This window comes from Solenopsis invicta, chromosome 12 (genome assembly GCF_016802725.1).
Source record: "Solenopsis invicta isolate M01_SB chromosome 12, UNIL_Sinv_3.0, whole genome shotgun sequence".
Classification (NCBI taxonomy): domain Eukaryota; kingdom Metazoa; phylum Arthropoda; class Insecta; order Hymenoptera; family Formicidae; genus Solenopsis; species Solenopsis invicta.
Genome location: NC_052675.1, coordinates 8,702,120 through 8,722,143, shown reverse-complemented (window position 1 = coordinate 8,722,143; position 20,024 = coordinate 8,702,120). Strand labels below are relative to the sequence as shown.

The 20,024-nt window shown below is 39.3% G+C and overlaps 2 protein-coding genes across 2 annotated transcripts; one reads left to right on the top strand and one right to left on the bottom strand.

Moving 5' to 3' along the window:
- Window positions 1-378: 378 nt before the first annotated feature.
- Window positions 379-3,577, bottom strand: LOC105195457 (F-box only protein 9). The gene is made up of 7 exons (XM_011160861.3): window positions 3,439-3,577; window positions 2,555-2,776; window positions 2,164-2,475; window positions 1,888-2,051; window positions 1,621-1,812; window positions 1,285-1,519; window positions 379-1,209 (listed from the first exon to the last, which is right to left on the bottom strand). Exons 1-7 carry the CDS (start codon window positions 3,439-3,441, stop codon window positions 991-993), a joined length of 1,347 nt encoding a protein of 448 aa, XP_011159163.1. The 5' UTR covers window positions 3,442-3,577; the 3' UTR covers window positions 379-990.
- LOC105195459 (TOX high mobility group box family member 3) lies at window positions 3,474-19,052 on the top strand. Its single transcript, XM_039455898.1, has 3 exons — window positions 3,474-3,678; window positions 4,719-6,350; window positions 16,927-19,052. The coding sequence occupies exons 2-3, from the start codon at window positions 6,342-6,344 to the stop codon at window positions 18,784-18,786; spliced, it is 1,869 nt and encodes a 622-aa protein (XP_039311832.1). The 5' UTR covers window positions 3,474-3,678; window positions 4,719-6,341; the 3' UTR covers window positions 18,787-19,052.
- The last annotated feature ends 972 nt before the right edge of the window (window positions 19,053-20,024 follow it).

Below are 20,024 nucleotides of genomic sequence, written 5' to 3'. Positions count from 1 at the left end.
TAGCGGTGGATGCTGGTTCAATTCCACTGTAGTAAGATAATTCGTCATTCAGGTGATATTGAACCCATAATAAAATTATTCTAAAGATCAGCTAATTCTATTTCAATTCAGAAATAGGAAAATTAGAAATATAAATTTCGATTTAGATGAGTAATTCATATAAAATATAGCTAATTGATATACACAGTAAAAATCGGTTATAGATTTACCATTTTGTGTAAAGGTTATTAAGTAGCGAAAGCAATTAATAGTAATACAGAGTGCGGATATACATTTCGCATTTCCCGCAAGAGTTGATGTGATGTACATGTTGCATTTTGTACCACATGCGAGTGTACACATCGTTATATTCTTATTACGTAAATAAGGTCACAAAAATTTTAGTGCTTGCTATTTATTATATATAATTATACAAAATTATATATACATAATTTTAAAAATTTACATAAATTTTATTCAATTAACACACTTTTAAACTTAACTATATATAGCTGAGCAATAATTAATTGTAAACAAAACCATGTAATAACACTAATAACATTCTTGAATTTGTAACACAGTTTGTTAAGTTTTAAGCATGCAACTCATTGCGAAATGATGTAAGGCACTATATACTTTAGTGCTTAAAGAAGTATATATTAGATCTATAAATAAGCTACACACTTCCATGTGATTGGACGTGTTATCGATATAATTAATTCTTTAAAGGATAGTTGTGATTTGCAGGTTGTATAATGTACTAATAGAAACTGTTAAAGAATACAACGCGTGATGCAAGATAAATAAAATATCTTGAAAAACATGTATATGTACTACTTAATATGACTCAAAGAAAAGCACATTTAATTATAATGAGATATTCATCTTCATTCTGGATTTCGTAACATATTGAGAATTCACTATGTTCACTAATTTTCTCTTTCTTTGTAAGAATAATTTAATAATTGTACTCTCATGATTCATGCAATTTGTTTGTTGTCATTTTCATTATTATAACGGGACTTCGCTCTCCTGAGTATAACTTTTTACCCTGCTAAATTTAAGAGGTGGGTATCTGCCGCCAATCGGTGACGCCCTAAATTCCCTTACAGATGGCTCCTTTAGGCAAATCTTCGCTTCTTGTCCATTTTTATATTTCGTGAAAATACTGTAGCTGATCCATTTTAGTTGCGAATTTACTCTTCTATGATGATTCTGTATTTCAAATTCCTACGATGAAAACATGTTTACTGATTTTGTTTACACAATTTTCAACTCTAAATATATTTAGTCCATATTGCTTACAATATGAAACGTTTGTTCACCGCTATCATGCACCGGTTCTCTCTTCTTTCGTCTATAGAAATTGTTTCCCTTAGTTTCTTGTCTCTTCAACATAAGCGTAACGTAATTATCATGTAATCGAAAATGACCAACAAGAACCGATGGGTTGCGTGGTATGCGATTTCGTAAAGAATTTACGCAGCTTTGAGCTTCATCAGTCGATGTCAACATTAAAACTCTTCCTTCGGGAAAAAATCTGAAAGTGTAAGAAAATGTTGAAAAAGAATTTTTCACTTTGTCACAGTATAGTTGTAGTAAGAAAATAAAATTTTTATAAATAATATTGTTTTTGCATACCTCAGGTACCGGAAATATTCAACGAGATGCCATGGTCTGTAAAAACGGTCTTGGAAATTATTTTCTCCATCGCGTATGTAACTTGTCTTATTGATGTAACATCCGTTGTATCTTAATCTAGGCCGTTGCAAATACATATCCCTCCACGACTTATATTTTGGTTCGCAAGTACCACAGTTTACACCCCATACCCTATCCAAAAACAATTTCAATTATATGTCCATACTAATAATAAATATCAATATGTCAATATTTATCGATATTTACCTAACGCATGCTAATCGCCAAATCTCCGTGTCTCGTGCAGATATGTAAAATCCGCGACATACTCTTGAGAACATTTCTAATGACCGGAAATCCAGCTCAGAAGACACAACCCATCGTAGAATATAAAGTACTATCTCCATAGGTAACGCAGAGATATGTGTTGTCTAAAATACATAAAAAAAATATTTAAAATATAGTACATGTCAAGAATTACAAACATTGTAAATATATTGTGCATTTAAAATTATATCAGAAATGTTAAAATAAGGTACTCACACTTTGTTCAAATTTTGGGAAACATACACATTGATTGAGGTTTACAATTTTAGATAACTTGAAAAATAAATCTGTTTCTTCTTCGTCCATCTGATTATGATTTTCGCTGTCATCGGTGATTGAAAAATCATTATCTAATGTATCAAAGCAATCGTCAGCGTCGAATCTGTCTCTTGCTTTTGCTTTTGTTGATTCATACAAGCGGACTTCAATGTCAGGAACCAATTGTACTGCACGCTTATAAAACTGGATTGCCTCATAAAACTTTCTGCATTGTTCATGCTCAATGCCTTTAAGAAATAAATTCTTTGCCTGTGAAACAGGAATTATTCTTATCAAAATGTTATGAAAAGTTATAAAAATCCTTATTTTGAGATAATAAATACTATACCTTGCTCTCGATAGAGGCTTCATCATTTGCAATGTCAATGTTAGGCTGATTTGGTGAATATAACTTTGATGCATCACGCTTAGGTGATATCGTCAACTCGCGCTGCCATTGTTCCCTGAAAGATGTTAAGGTATCCTCAATTTTTGTTTCTTCTTGCAAGGAAGACGCCTCCTGATCACCTTCGTCGCCTTCATCCGTATCATTGCTAGATTCACTGTGGTTCTGCCAACGCATGAAGCAATAAATATTTTATTTAAATGCTAAAATATGAACACGACATGAATTTATTACTATAAATGAAATAAAAGTCTTGGACAACACAAATTTTATGTATATAACTGTTTATTAAACACAATTAAGTACAGCATTAAATTTGATACATATACATAAATTTATTAGGTATGTATATGATAAAAATGTTTTCTAAACACAATGAGAGTAAACAGAAGTATGAATCTATATAAAACAACTTTGATCTACTTTTATCAAAAAACGATGTGGAGAATTTTACTCTCAGAATTAGTAATGTTACGATAAATAAACTCTCAAAACACACATAAAGCAAATGTAATCGGTGTATGTCTGACATGATTACGAGTAATGCAACGAAGAGTCTCGGAAAACGAACTGATCGCTCCATGAAAGGTAAGAGAAAAAATTTCAAAACTAATCACGTATTCTGGTACTAAAATTAGGAAATTCATAAAAAATGGGGGTCGATCGGCTCGACATCCGAGAAACTCGTATGATGAAATGACGCAGCATATTGCAGCAAAACGGTATCGTCCGTCCGCTTCAGAGGTTAGGCTGCTACCAAAAATTCCGGTGTTCGATTGTGCGTCCGCCGCGCAACGACAGTGACGGACAGCTACGTTCTCACGTACCATTTTTTCTTCCTATTCGATCCCGACGGATTTTTCCCTCAGCGCATGTACTCTCGGTCGGAAAAGCGCACGACACAGCGAAAGCACAACTTCGCCAATAGTACCGCCGCCATGGTTCTCGCCTTTCTGCGCTGTTCTGCGATTCTCGCTCGACGAAGGTGGACGAAGGCGAAGGTCGTTGCTGGTCGTTGCGCGATCGACGTGCGTGAGACCGTTCGATGCGGTGTATTCCGACGTGATGTAAGTAAACGCATTGCTGCGCATTGCTCCCTTATTCTGTATAGATCCGCTGATTAATCGCTCGTGACGGAAGTTGATTAGCGTGAAAATAACAGAAAATAATCATGAAAATAACATCTGCCGAATTTTATAACCTAATCTAATAAATTTAACTTCGGAGCGCGCGAACCGCTAGTGGACGCCACTACAAAGGAACGTAATGTCTTTTATGTTTCACTTTCTAAATGTGCATTTTAAGAACAGTAATTTTAGTGTGCAATGTAAATTTTAGTGTCTATAAAATTTCAAGAACGTTCTGCTTTTCTCTCGCAGTTGGTCAGTGGCATAAAGCCTTCGCGGAACAAGATATGTCGAATATATGTGTATATATATCAGCCAAGATTAATGGCGATATTTTTTTGGAAAGATACAATCCATGTTAATTTTCTATTCAAAAAGACTTGATAAGTGTGATAAGAGAACATTGTCAAAAAATATTTAAAAAAAAATATTTGAGGCGTATTTTGAATTTAGCTTCAGAATGTGTAAATACAAACAGGATAGTACGTAATTATGGTTAAGTTAAAAGATTAATAACTTTTAACTTATTTAACTTATGTTAGTTAATTCTAAATGATTTAATTTTTTAACTTAAATTAGTTAAAAAATTAGTTATTTCTGAAACACATAAACTTTATTAACATTTTTCTTAAGTTAAAAATTTATGTGAAAAGAAATTTATAAAAGAAAAAAAAATATATTTCCATATAAAAAATATTTCTTGTTATTTCCTATACATACATATAGATTTAATTTACAAATAAAATATTAAATATTTACATAATCTATTTTGCAATAGTTTTGAGTAATTTAACTTTAAAAACTTTTGAATTTCTAATTTAATATGAATAATGCTTTTCAAAATTGACACTTAATTTAACTCAAATCAATTTGATCTCAACGTAACTGAATTAGCTTTTTATTCATGTAACTTTATTTTACAAGCCATTAATGTTAACTTAATTTTTTTTTTCAAATAAAAATATATTGATATGATACAGGAGATGAGGTGCAGAATAAAACAAGCTAGAGGACAAGCTCCTTCAGGACAATGCAGAAAATATTCACCAGGAGACACTTGAGGACTCCTTTGAGACTGATTGCTGTGATGTTACGTGTTCAGCATTGTTTTATGGCATTGTGGCTTGGTCGATCACCAACACCATGCATAAAAGAATACAGGCATTTGAGATGTGAACCTCTCTACTGTAGAATATTAAAAATACCTTGGACCACCAATCAAGAGATATTGCAGCGACTGAGTAAACAAACAATGGTTTTAAAAACCATTAAAAGTTGAAAGTTGGAGTATTAGGAACATGTTATGAGGTATAAGAAATATTTGTTGCTACAAATCATAGAATAGGGAAAGATCGAAGGGAAACATGGTCGGGGTAAACATAAGACGTCATGGCTTAAAAATCTATAATAATGATTCAAGCATATAGAGTACAACATCCTTATTTAGAAAAGCAGTTGATAAAGTGCAGCTCATGCTTTTGATCGTCGAAAGTTCTAGGTAATTCTTATTAACTGATTTTACTACACTGAGAAAAAGATACTTAAACATTTATTTGTAGAATATAAATTTATTTTATTGATTAAATCTTTATTTTTTAAACGTGGCGAAATAAACTTTTATTTCTAATAAATCAATCAATAAGAAAAAATGTAATATATTTTACAGAAATGTATATTTTGTCATGACAATCAAATTTATTTATAATTAATAAATATCGAAGAAAATGTCATAAATAACATTTGCTTTGGAATAGTTGGACTTTTTTTTCTCGGTGTAAGAATAACATTTTATTTCGTATTCCGTAAATGAAGATTTTTTTAGTGAAATAAAATATCTTACAAATAAATTTTTACAGAGTCTTTTTCTCAATGCAGAGAGAAATGTGCAAGTTCTCAAGTATCCTTTCTAAAAATCCTTTTTAAAAAAAAAGATATGTAAAGAATATATCAAAATTATTGTAATCGCTTTTCCGCGATGCCGATGGTCAATAGTGTAATATTAAATTTGTAATTTGTACGAAGTTATGTAATATCAAAAGCTTTGTAGCGCGCGCCTGTTTTGTCCAGTGTGTACCAGAAAAAGCCCCGGGGCCATATTCTTGAAAACATTCGAATAACTTTCGTATACGAAAATAGCTAGTCTAACGAATGGAATTATTTGATAGTATTTTTCCATTGGCTATTTTGTCGCTTTCGTATACGAAAGAAATTCGCATGTTTTGAAGAATAGGGCCCCTGTGCTTAATATGTTTTTATATTCAAATACACTTCGATCGCGTGACGCGTATTGTGATCCAACGCAACCTATTCCATTTTCTCATCTCGCGGGAACGCGACGGAAATGGGTCACGAGAACGCGCGCGGCGGTAATTCAAAAGAGCCGATCAGCGGCGGCCGAAAGCGGCAGCGGCGAGACGCAGCTGCTTGGACGGTGAACCTGCCACCTGTACGTGTAACTTGTACGTACGTGTGTTAACACCGGTGGGGTACGTGACCCCACCTCCATCGCGCACCAGGGACTATCGCTGCCTGCCTACCTATTCAGGAGATCATCTTCCCGAGTAAAAGCCGAGTACTGAACGAGCGTGGGCACAGACAGCATCATGCGCTTGGTGAGTACGAAACCACTCATTCACTGATCAGCTTTCCCAGCTTAGTGAACTTTCTTTCGATTTTCTCTTCTTTCTCTCTTTTCATATTTTTTTTTTTTTTTCTTGTTTCTTCGAGACTCCCGTGTTGATCTCTTCTTGCTCTTCTTCTCGCGGTGGTGGATTACGTATTTCGATCTCGTGACCAAGTGACAGTGACTCGAATAATATCGATCCCGATGAGTGCAAAATGTGATCGGCTCCAAGTTTAACGTAGCAATGCGTACGACATGGAAAAAAAATGGTATAGGTACTGATAATCGAGACAGTCTCGACAAGGCAGTTTCAATTGGGATGTCTTACAGCTAATTCAATTGGACCGCGCTAGTGCGCATTGGTGCACATTACAACTGTCGTATAGTGATCTAGCAATAATGTAAAAGTGAAACGCGTTATCTCGAAGTATAATAAAATACATATTTTATTAAACAGTACATTGAGAAGAAAAAGTTGTTGACTTGATTAATATTTTTGGCTTGATTGCATTTCTTTAACTCGAGCATTTATGTATTTAAGTTGAATAAAGTTCTTAAATTAAATATATAAATGTTTAAAATTCAAATATTTTATGTATCTGAGTTAAATACATAAATACTTGAACTAAAGAAATTTAATCAAGTTGAAAAGTTTAGTCGATTTAACAACTTTTTTTCTCAGTGTGCAATAAAGTAAATTTAAGATTTCGTTAAGTGTTTATACAAACACGTTTGTATAATTATATTACCTTTCTATTGTTTTCGATGCTTTTGTAGTCCAACTGGATCACCAGTACCTATGTGATAGTGTTTTTAAAAGCAGTTTCAAGCTCTAAAAAATTTGAAGAAATTCTGTTCTATTCTTTCAACATTTCAGAATACAATCATAATTGCTTGACCTAAACAGAAAAATGTTTTGCTGATGCAGATAGATTTCTAGGTGTCGCAAAAATGTATCGCTATTTTTTTTGTATCTGCTTTATGGTTTATCACATATCGAATTTGTAGCAGCAACATTTTAGCAATTCTAGAAAATTTAGATCTTATTGCTAATTATACAGTCAAATTTTATAAGTAGATTGGTTTTAAGATGAATAAGCAGACAATTTTTTTTCAAAATTTCACAGACCTTTCAGGTATAAATTCATTCTCTGTTATTTAGATTGGTTAAATATGAAACGTATTCGATATTACAATTTGTTAATTATTTTTCTACTTTAATTAAATGTCTGCAGTCAAAAAATTGCAACTGTACCTTTGTTTTTAGTGAAACATTTTTTATTTTTTATTTTTTGTATGTATCCGAAAATTTGAGGCAAAAATAATTCAAAATTGAAAATTTATCTAGCCTTTTAAATCTCCGATTGAACCATGGAAGTTTCATCAACACATCTTTACGTTGATTTGTGTACGGCGGTTTTAATGTGCATCCAATCACGAATTCACTTGGAAAAGAAAAAAAAAACTCCGACATCGTTCGTTAGAGCTTCTCTCGCTTTTATCTTTTTTCCTCGTTGAGCAAAACGATCAGCAGTCCAAGTTGAAGTAATAAAGTTGTCATACGTGACGAAATTAAATGCTATTACTCGGTGATAGCGGTCCTCCCGCAAGTAATTCTAGTGTTAGCTAAATGCGTACGCATTGATACTCGAGTAGGTACTTGAGTTTCTACCTGCGAAGAAACCCACGATGTGAGCATTTCACGGTGGCCACTTTCTTCTTCCATCATATGTTTCGCGGCTTCCAGATTCGCGAGTGTACGTATCGTTCGCGCGGAAGGGACTTTATATGCATGCGCTTTTCTAACGGTTAGCTGTTTAATGAATCCTTTGTCCGGTTGTCCCGATTTTCTCCGCGCAACCGTGTCAGATAATTTTTCCGATAATTATTAGCGGTTTTGCTTAATGGAAACGCGTTTAATTGCGCAGGTAGGCAGTTGGCCTTAGCAAATTACGATCAATTACTCGATATCGCGTATCAACCGTATTTATAGTTGCATAGTTGTGTCGTGCACATTAACATATTCAGAAGAAATAGTTAACTTAAAGTTGCTTTACTTCAATTATGCTTAATTTGCCAATACTTAATATATCGATATAAAGATATTTTACATTAAAAAAAAAAACATTGAGCGTAGGTTTGAAAAAAAAAATCAATATTCAATTATCTACATATATTTGCGTATGGACAGCAACGTTTTCTCTTTATACATCCCAAACTTTGAGGTCTATTGTAAAGCAACCAATCACTCTGCTTTTATTGGAAACGACTTTCGCTCATTGGACAAAAATTCGTGACGAACGTTAATAAACGTGAATTTCGTCTTTGCGTTTTCAAAGTGATCTACAGCCACGCAGCTCTCGAGATTAATTCGAAAAGAAGAAACTAATAAATATAGTGATTTTATAGTCAGTGATTCGGATAAAAAGGTCCTTTCGCGGTCTCCGCAATTTACCTGTCGACGTCCACTTTGCTTTGCGGCAATTCACCGTGAAGCTGACTAAGCTCATTACCAAACGCATTAATGAATCGCCGTGCTCCGGTGAAGTCGCTGGACCACCGGATCAATTTCTACTCGCTCGCAAATCGCGCGAAGGCGAAACACGCTACGTTGATGCGCTTCTAACGACCCAGTTGCCATGTAGCACGGTCTCGTGTTGCGTTAATTAGCGTTAGAATTAGTTTCACGGGCAGATTGAAATTGAGGGTCGGCATGCGAGTCGTTAGTTTAGAACGATCGAGATTGATCACCGCACCGTGGAGAAGGTGCACGTGTATGGGTGTAAAAGATTAAAAACAAAAAAAAATAGAAAGGGAGAAGAGAGGAAGATAGTGAAACCTCTCAAATTGGGAGATACCCACTCGTCACGGTCTAAATGCATGCTCGATGTATGCTCTCTCCTCGTATAAGTTCGATCAATGGACCAGGGAAAAGATCAATAACACGCAGACGCGTACGTGAGAGTTCCCATTCGAAATCGGCACAGGGCGCGGCGGAGAAACGGAAATCGATATGAAACAATCTAATCAAATTGACTTGATGGATCGTAAAGGTTGCGCGTTCAATTCCGCGGATTTGTGCGGATGCGAGCAGGCACGATAATTTTCTCCGATTATATCCCGAATGATCAATTTTTCCGGTTTTCTAATCGTCGCGACGTATCGTGCGCGGAGGGGGAGGGGGAAAAAACCTTCGAGAATAAGTGAGTTTCCTCAGTTCATCGATCGTTCAATCGCATTATGCACCGATGCAGCTTTGCTTGATCGCATTGGTGTATAATGCGATTAATCAATGAATGAATTAAGAAGAAAGAAGAAAAAATCTCGCCTAATCTTTTTCTTCTGAATTGATCCTTCTGATTTGAGATCCTTCATTTTAATGCACGGTCATGCCGACGAGATACTTCTGCTCGACATGGCGCGCGCATTTCGAGAGAAAGTAATTATATCAGGGATTGATGACGCGGGGGGATGGGCGTGGATACCTGTGTCAACCGGTGGGTTCGATGACCCTCGAAAGCAGATGGCATCTTTTTCGAGCCGCGGGAAGAAAGTTCTTCTTCTCTCTGCTTCTTTTTTTTTTTTCTCTCCACCGGTTTCGAGCGACGACGCAACGATCCATTCTTGAACGCGAGATAAGCCGGATAAAACGTATTACACGGCTCAGACAGTTCTTACGAAACGGCGGCCGACCATGCCGCCTTGGAGATGCACCGGGGGTTCGTCTAATCGAGAACGGCGTGGATGTAATAGTAACGGTAGCCGGAGGAGGATTCCACCTGACCCTCTTCTCTGAATGAAGGAAAAGAAGATTTCCGGACGTTTCGTAAGACACGGCATCGATTTATCTGGACGGATCCGTCCAGAAATCTACACTCGCGCGTCGTACCATCAATGGCTTCCTCAATAATAATCGCTGACGTACATAGAGTTTCGCGGTCCGTTGGTCTACAGATTTTTCGCGTTGAAAGTGGAAAGTTGCTCGCCCATCGGCATCCTCTATCGTTCGACGTAGATCCCTCGCCGGCGCGGCGCGCGGCGCGACCAACCCGACACATAAGGTCACGTACATCGTCGAAACAATCGCGTTTACTCGCTCGAGGACGCTCCCATCTTTCCAATTTTTCACACTTTCCTCCAAGCCGATCGCAGCGCTTCTGCTTCCCCCCTCGATAACTTTCCAAACCCGAGATCCTTTGTCGAGTCACGCGGAAAGACTTGGTCTATCACGAGTTTCATTATTGGTATTATACATTTACAAAGTATACCCGGCGTGGAATGGTCGAGACGCCGCCCTTTGGTCGCTATAGGCGACCTCTCGAAGATCGACGCTCGAAACGTTAGGGAAACAGTGGAGTTTCTAGAACGGTAGATAGAAATCTCAGCAATATTCTAGCCAATTATCGGCCTAGATCCAATTTAGATTGACGGATAACGTTCGTATGTTGGGCCAAAATAAATCGTTGCGAGCGGCAGAGACGGACAACGGTCCTTCGACGGAGACTCCCGTGTCGACTTTCACTCCGGGTTTTACGATGTGATACGGCGTATCGTGCCGCGACGAATCACGTTTTAATTGCATTCGGGCGCATCGGCCCATCTTCTCTCGCCTGTAGGTTTGTGCGTTACTCAACGCCAAGGACTCGTTGTATAATCGGCATCGTACTTGGCGACATCGCGCTTTCACGTTTCCCATTTCCGCATTTCTGCCGATGTGTCCGAAATGCGGGAGGTAGAGGCGCGCGTCTCCCGGCGCACATACGGCGAAAAGCCGATTACACGTGAGAAAAATCAGTAAGAAGTGAAATAGATTTTATCGATCGGTTGCGCGATTCTCGGGAGGAACGACTTACGGGAAAGAGTGGCCAAGTTTTTCTCTCTTGTTTTTGCACGTATTGTCTCTACGTTGAACGCGATTCAAGACGCGAGTCAGACCATTATGAAATCGTTAGCTTAAGATTGAAATTGATTAGGGTATATCCCGAGATCTAAATTAACTTGGGACAGCCTGACTATCACAAGTCCATAAATCTAACAATTTTCCTTGCTCATTACAAGTCGTTTGTCCGAGCTGGTCTCGAGGATAATGTGAATTTATGACGGAAATGTAATGATGATCATCAAGATAACTTAATGACAAACGCATTTAACTCGACCGTTTCAAAACTTCAATGTAGTGTTCCCGCACAAGATTTATGTTACATCGGAAATCGATTCTTCCTGAACATTTTCCAGGATGGTTCTTACAATCTTGCAATTTCCAACTTTGAGTGTCTCCGCAAGTAGTACACCCAGATAAGAGAATTCCGTCGGAAGTCCGTTAAAAGTTTATTATTAATAAAGCTTTCAACCAGCTTGAGGAATCTCTTAATTATTAATTTCTATTTACTTATGGTACAAAAATATTTACTGAATAAAAATAAATAATAAATAATTAAATTAAATTAATGGTTTTTGTATTAAATAAATGTTAATTATGTTTAGTAAATATTGCAATCATTCAAAGAAGTATTTATTAAAATTTAGTAATTTTTTCTATCAGTGTATGTGTATCGCTTAATAACAAGATGCTCACGACACCACCGAAGGTTCGTATTAATCTCCGTATTAATATTTTAGGAAAATTGATTGATGAATCCCAAGTTAAAAGATTCGTCCAACCTTTTAAAGTAGCTCGCACGCATCGACGCATCTCTAACGAGGGCGTGAGAAGAATGTAACTACCTTCGACACGAGAAATCCTCGTTATCTGATACTTTGAACTACGTGCGCATATAATTAGTGTAAATTTACAAGCGCGCTTTTTCCTGCGTTCGATACGGTCGTAGAGGATTTCGTTGTCGATGCGGTTAGACGGTGTGAGAAAAATGCGGCCGGGCGTGTTGCCGCTCGGGCGATATTGCGTCAAACCGATTCGTCGTAATCCTCGACACAAAAGCCAAGCCTGTAGCCTGTAACTGACGGCGGCGGGTCTTAATGCCTGTCACGCCGCGGCAAGAGTACGCCGAGTTAAAGCAAGTTCACGAGCGTAGCGCATCCTCGACATACTGCCGAGTGAAAGTGCCGCCTGCTCTCGCGGTTTCTTCTTCCTCATCTTCTGACTTCCACCGCGCCAACAGTGTTATTGCGAGCCGGATCAACGTGACGAGTTCTCTCACGCTGTTTCCCCACTACGATCGCGCGTCGCGTGAAACGGACTTTTCGTCTCCTCCTCTTTGATTAACACGACAGGTTTCTTGGTATCAAAGCCATTCACGTGACGTCCATTCGACCCATATTTTTTTTTTATCGGAAATTTTGTCAAATGTGCCACGCGATACACGATTTCATTGAGAAAAAAATTTAATCAGACTCGTAGCGAAATAATATTAATCACACTCTCTAAATCTCGAAGAGGGAAAAATTCCTTGAAAAATTGCACAGATTTAATTTTTTCTTTTCTTTTTTTTTTTCTTTATAAAATTCCATTGTTTATGTTTTATTACCTTGTGTACAGGAACGCACGAGGTTTATAAGAATCCAGGGTACTTTGCTCAGGATTGAATTATATTGCTTGAAAGCCGGTTACCTTAATGACACGGTACACTCCGAATAAGATGGGAGTTGAGGCCTGAAGAATGATTAGAAATAATTGGGGCCTGACTGTCCCAGTCTGATTACCTGATGTTCGCCGTTATGTAGTTAACGAAGGTTCTGTTCATTAAACATTCGGTTGATGATTTCGACACTCGCATGCTGGTTTACATTCCGTGTCGGGCAGAACAGAATCGACTCGATAATCTCAATTTATTAAACTTTCATCGAAAGTTTTAATAAGTCGAGTATAATCTTGACGACGCAAAGTTTATCCAGCGAGACGCGTGGCTCGTAACGTTGAATTGATGCTCGCAACGCGAAAAGGCTTCGTCCGTATAATATCCTCCATCGCGCGCGTTTGCGTTGTGTCAATTCAGCTGCCCCGTAGGCGCGGTGAAACTCGCGGTGTGTATTCTCCGCGATGGAAAATGACGGGTCAGGAGTTCGCCGTGCGAAAATGTCCGTAATCAAAGATTCGCGATAGCCAAATATGAGACTCCGAGATCGTTTTAACAACCGGTTGGACCAACTATCGGGTCGGTCGGCATTCGTCTTCCAGCTCGCGACCATTTCTTTTCCCAGTTCATATATACATATTCATATAATGCGACTTTCGACTTTTTCGCCGTTGATTAATTAGCACGTGCACGTTTCTACAATTATCCCTGCGGTGGAGAACTTGAGATCATTTGACGCGCATCTATAAATCCGTCGCGACGGCGACACGTGTCGGGTCGGGGGAGTCTCGGTTGGCGAGTTTCGAAAGTGAAACCAACGTCAAAAGCGCGCACGATGTGAATCAGTTCCACAGCATCATTCCACGGACCATCATTAAGAGATACGACACCTGCAAGCTGGCGTGCTCCTCCCGTCTGTATGTACGATCCGGAGATTAATGGGACGCTGGACCAGCGCAGGGAGGCGGGGGAGGGAGGGGGGGATGCCTGTTACGAGTTTAGAAAGTTCCCAAAGTTGTCTAGCCGTTGGTATGCGTCGTCCAACGGCTCCGTCATTTTTACTGTCAGCACTCCTGAAGTTTATAACCGCGGAGGTGGGATATTCGGCGTTTACGCGACACGAGCTGAACAAAAGGCCCCGTGAACATTCTATTCTAACGATCTTACGCCTCCGCGGCGCGCGATGAATATACTCCGGGTCGGGTTTCTTACGAGTGTACGGCGAACCAAATTAACTATCCAAGCGCGAGATCTCTTACCGAAGGAAGAGTAGGCTTGGGACAGTTTAACCACGTCGCAGCAGGAGCGGCGGCGGCTAAACGTGGCAGGTCTCCGTTTTATTATGTGTAAATCACGGGATGTTTTATTAGCGTCTAAGAGACTTTCCCCTTCTGCAGCGGGAGCATTTAAGCGGGCTTGTTGCACGATGAATAGATAATTTGATAATTCTCCACTCTGTGCGTCGTTGACCCCGGCGTGTCGTTCCGTTGTTTCCTCCGGGTGCGGTGTAACTTTCTTTACAAATGTCAGAGGTACAGCCCTCGTGTAATACAGCGTGGTTAGCGCTTATTTTATTCCTCTCTTTGTTTACGCACACTTTGAGCGTAAACGCTCAGCTGAGGAATCCACTTATTTTCACCAATTCACGGTTGACAAGGAGTTATGGTTGACAGTGCTTGAATAACCTGCCGTCTTTCCTCGCCCTCGCTTCTCGCCTCACGGCTCACGGCGAGACGGAATTTTCTCGACGTGCATGCGAACGCGTCATGCCGAAGCTCCCACCGCGGCAATTTGTGACGGATAGCAATCGGGGTGAAAGTTCAAAACCCGCAAATCGCTTCCGATGCATGAGTAGCTCGTGGCTCGTCAGGGCGTAACCGCCCGTGCCGTCTGGGTGGATTACGTAGCCGATCCATTTGAATAAATTCCACGCGTGAGACCGACGGCGCGCGGCGATCGTGCGACGCCCTCGTCCAAAGTGGCCATCCGAACGCTGCCTCGATTATAATGAACGAGCAAACATTGCCATTGTCCCAAAAAGCCCCTCATATTGCTCATCATCGTCACGTACCATTACGGAAACGAAAGGAACACGGTCGTTAAACGTAAAAGCATCATCAAAGCCGGCACTTTCCCAAATTGCCCGTTCGTAACTACCTGAGATGGCATGAGGACAAATAATTATGGGTGTAGCGTCCGAGTCAAGATGATTATTGTTAATGGATTGTTAGAAAAAAAATGTATGTATTTGCTACTCATGCAACTCGAGAAACGATATCGAATGAGCATAAACGCAAAAAGAAAAGAACGAGAGTGTCTATTAATTTTTATTTTCGCACAAGACCTTATAAACAAAAAGGAGCATAGAGATAATTTCTTGAACACTTTCGAGTATTTACTTTTACTTTCATATAATTTAATACCGTGAGAACGCGAAACACTTCTCAAAGCACCTTCATTAATGGTAGACGTTACCCGCCAATGTTGCATGAAATGTAATAAAACTGACGATACTTTGAAAATTCCATGAGAGTTGAGATGAAGCACGTAACAGAACTCGAACGTTTTTACGGTAGTCCTCACCGTGCTGAATTTCGATTATTCGCAGCGATGTAACAAAGCTCTGAGGCATCTATCCGAGTTTCTCTCTATTTAAATATCAAAGTTTATTCCCAAGAGCCGCGCATATGCGCTTTATACACGTGCGTAATTAAAGATACGCGCTTCTAATTGCATTCGAGTTCAACAGAAACATAATGGAATCCCCACCGAGCTCTCGCGTTTATCGTTTTCTTCCTTGATTGGTACCCTTTTGTCTCTTAACTTCTCGAATTATTACCCTAATGTATAACGTGTAGATCAGCAAAATTTTAAAAGCGGGTTTTACTTATAATAATGGAGTTAAGTAGAAACCAATTGAAAGGTTAAAAGTCAAATAATAAAGCTAAAAGCTAAATAACTTTTAATTTAACTTGGTTAATTGTAAAATGATTTAACTTTTAACTTTATTTTTAAAACACATAAATTTCAATTTATTAACTTTTTTCCTAAATTACAATTTTAATTAAAAGGAAAAATACTTTCGCCCCTTAAAACAATTCTTTATTATTCTATATAAACTTAATTTACAAATAAAATATTAGAAATTTGTTTTATGCTCTATATTATAATTGTTTAGAGAGAGTAATCTAACTTAAAAAAATATTACGACTTTCTAATTCAATATGAATAATGCTTTTCAAAATTAATTTTAAAATTTTAATTTAAATTAAAATAATCTTAATATGACTAAATTAATTTTTTGTTCGTGTAACTTTTAATATAACTAATTGACAGGCCATTAACTTTAACTTAATTTAGTTGAAAAATATATTAACTTATTCCATTTTGTACAATACTCTCGAGAGAACTATTAAAGTTTGCGAAGCAGTTAATAAAAAGTAGCTTTTATCGAAAGCTCGTTACTGTACCTGTTAATATACAGTTTTCAATTTTCTGAGAATGTGTTTGCGTATGCTTTTAATTATGCATGCGTGTCTTTTCGGCGACGACAGACGTGCACGCGCGTCCTCGCGTAATTACATAAAACATGCAAATCGCCGATCTCGCTCATACGACTCGAAAGCCATAGGTACGTGTTTGCCATGTTTTTAGGAGGAGAAAATTGCCTACGGGCCGTTGTGAATCTTCCACTTCATAAGTGGAACTCACGGAGATAGACTGAGACGGACAGAGACTTTATTTAGCTTTCAATCTCTCTCGAATCAATACGGTGAAACCAGTCATAAATGTCCATTTTTGTGTCATCAAAATTTCATCGTTATCATCACATTTATAAATAATTTCTTCCAATAGTTAATCTTTTCCCAAACAACCTCATTGCATCGAATCCTTTAATTATGGTCGAAGAAATCGATTTTTATTAGTAACATGGAAAGAAATTTCGCTAAGATAGTTAAGCTTTCATCGCACGATAAAGAAGAGACTTGATAAAAATTATCTCAATCTCCTTTTTTCATTATTACTTTGCAGGTAGCCATAATCATTTTAGTAGCAGTAGCCTGCCTCAGTCTGGCTAGGTCTCAGAAATCTGAGGTCTTAGCTAAGGCTCTCGAAATTGCACCAGCCCCGGTTAAACTCGACAAAAATCTACGACACGCGCTGTTGAAGGCGCTGACGGAACTAGAGGCTGAATCCGCGGAGCAGCGAAAGGATGAAGACGAAAAGTCGCTCATCATGACTGTCGAAAAGTCTTTCGAAGAAGTGACCAAGAAGAATCTGAATAAGAACATCGGCGTGCTGAGAACACCGAAGGCCTCCTTCTCGTTCGATGGTTTTCCGGGAGACGAGGAGATTCCCAATGAAGAGAAATTGCAGAATTCGAGCTTTCTCGATTCGAAGAGGTACGCTTCCTCCAGTTCGTCGGGGATGATAGAAAAAGCGAGCCATGACGATGCCAGAAGCTTCCACGTGCAGAACATAGTTTTGCCAGATAAAAGTACAACGCCGAAAATTGAAACTAAAACGGATCCACCGGAAACGAAGACTCCGAAAACTTCCGCAAGTACTTCTACGGTCACCAAGGTTGAGAGTATCACTCTGAAACCGTTTACCCAATTATCAGAGAGCTTAACGCAGAGCGCCAGTAACGGAATTACCAATACCAATGGACTGATTATACCGAAACCGACTGCATCTAGTCCGACAGTTCCGCCCAGGAACAACGTCACTTCGTCTTCCACCGCTAAAGAAAGAGCTCCGGCAGAGGAAGTGAAAATTTTCCAGGCGCCCCTGGTGGCGGCCTTCACGGTGCAACAGGATGAGCTTGGTGTACCGAAGAGCATCGTACCGATTTACAGACAGTCGGGCGATGGGACAGGACAGGCTTTGACTCTTCAGGAGCAGTTGGAGTTCAAGCAGAAATTACTGGAGAAGCAATTGGCGGAGTTGCACCAGCAACAGATCCAACAGACGCAGTTCCTTGTCAGGCAACGTCAACTTTACGATCAGCAGTTGAGACAGAAACATCAGCAGCTGTATCTTCAGGAACAAGCTAGAATCAAGCATTTGGAGGAACAAACTAAAATCAAACAATTGGAGGAACAGCGTTTGAAGCAGCTGGAGGAACAGAGGATCTACCGTTTGCATCAGCACAATCACTTTCCACTGCTGCAGAAACCGCACATTTTTGAACAATCAAACGTATTGCCTCTTCAGCCGCCTGTGGAGCCCTCTGTTCATTTCCAACCGAGCATTTCCCTGGAGGTTCCCAGTGTTGCGGCGCCGCCGTTATTCCGCACCAACTATCAGCAGGAACAGTCACATTTCTCGCAATTCCGCCAGCAGCCCCAACCACAGCCTCAACCCCAACCTCAACCCCAGCCTCAACCCCAGCCTCAAGTCCAGCAACAGCATCAGCATCAGCAGCGATTACAACAGAATTTCGTTTCGTTTCCTACCGACTTCCAGCCACCCGTGTCACCGGCCACTAGATTTAACAGGCAGGAGGCTTTTAACGCAGTTGGCAATTTCGGTTTTAACTTGGATAATAAGCAGTCGCCTCCGTCGAGGAACACGTTCAATTTCAACGCGTCACCGAGGAACCCGAATACAATACCGAATACAATACCGAATGCAACACCGAATGCAATACCGTTCGTTTACAATCCTTATCTGCAATTCAGGCAGATCCCAACAAGACCGCAAACGCCCGCCAAGCAGATTCAGCGTTTGATTTATCAGTCGGGAGTCGTTGGCGAGTTAGGCAACGTGCAGGGCCCAGGTGACGAGGATCTCAACATTGTTTCCAAGGTACTGGCGCTGAACGTTGGCGCGTTGCCCAAGAACTATCAATTTATCACGAATAATCGCAGCAAATTGGGCAGCGCGTGAATAGACAGACGGACATATCGATGTAAAACTTGGACGAGTCGTGTAAATCACTACAGGACGATATTAGTAAGGTGAAATCGAGCTCTCACTTTTTCTCTCTGTCCCTCTATCTCTTCCTCCTCTTGTGCTTCTCTCTTTTGTCCCTCATCCGTCCTCCTTCTACCTTGGCTTATTCCTTATATAGAGATTCTCTAATTTCTCGGAACTTTGACATTGAAACACACACACACACACACACACACACACACACACACACACACACACAACTTTGACATTGAAACACACACACACACACACACACATCGATGACAAAGTCAGGATATTATCGCGGATTTTGCATACTCTCCCTCTTCTCGTATACACACAAACACACACGCATATACGTATGGAGAACGGTTATTCATAGCTCGCGAGAGGATGCAGGATGACTTGGTAAGTTCGATAGTACTCGAGTCATGACGATAGTAACCTTGAATAGCATTCAGCATCCAAGTGAAATCGAATCGTTGCGAATCGTTTTGCCCTCGGTGAGTTACCTCCGCGAAATTTTACTCTCCGTCGCCGTATCACGACGGTAGAAGCGTGAGACAAATATAGAATGGCGCTTCGGGGAGGGAGGAGAATCGGCACAACGAGGAAGTTATTCCCTTAGCAAGCGTATAATGGTATTAATTACGATTGTATGTATCTCAAAAACAAGGGCCCGCCTTCCCGTGCTCGATTACGCAAGTTCGCGCCTAGCTCGCGACACAGACACTGTATATAATTGTGCGACTCTGACTCCACTTCCTTGTCCCTTTTGATTTTCTCTTCCATTCTTGATACGGCGCTCGCGACGTGAGCACTGCCAGCTTCGTCGATAATAGCAAGAGCACGCTCAACGGCAGAGAACGCGAAGAAGCACGTAATCATAAAACGTAACCGTAGCAATAAGCATATTTATGTTAACAGGAGGAGGATTAATCCATGCGCTTGACATGACAGGAAAGAAGGTGAAAATCTCGCCGGACTCGCATTAGTTATTACGTTCCACTTGGATTTGACCATGTTGATGCTCGAGAAAGAAAAATGTCTCGTAATTTATTCTCCGCAAGTGTAGTTGAAAAATTTACTAAAGTCGTTTAAAAAAAAGAAATCAATTATCAATTAAATATAATTCTGTAATATTACATGTTACTCCTTATGCCAAATTTCTAATCAATTATTTATACTCTGAGAAAAAAAATTTTAATCATCTA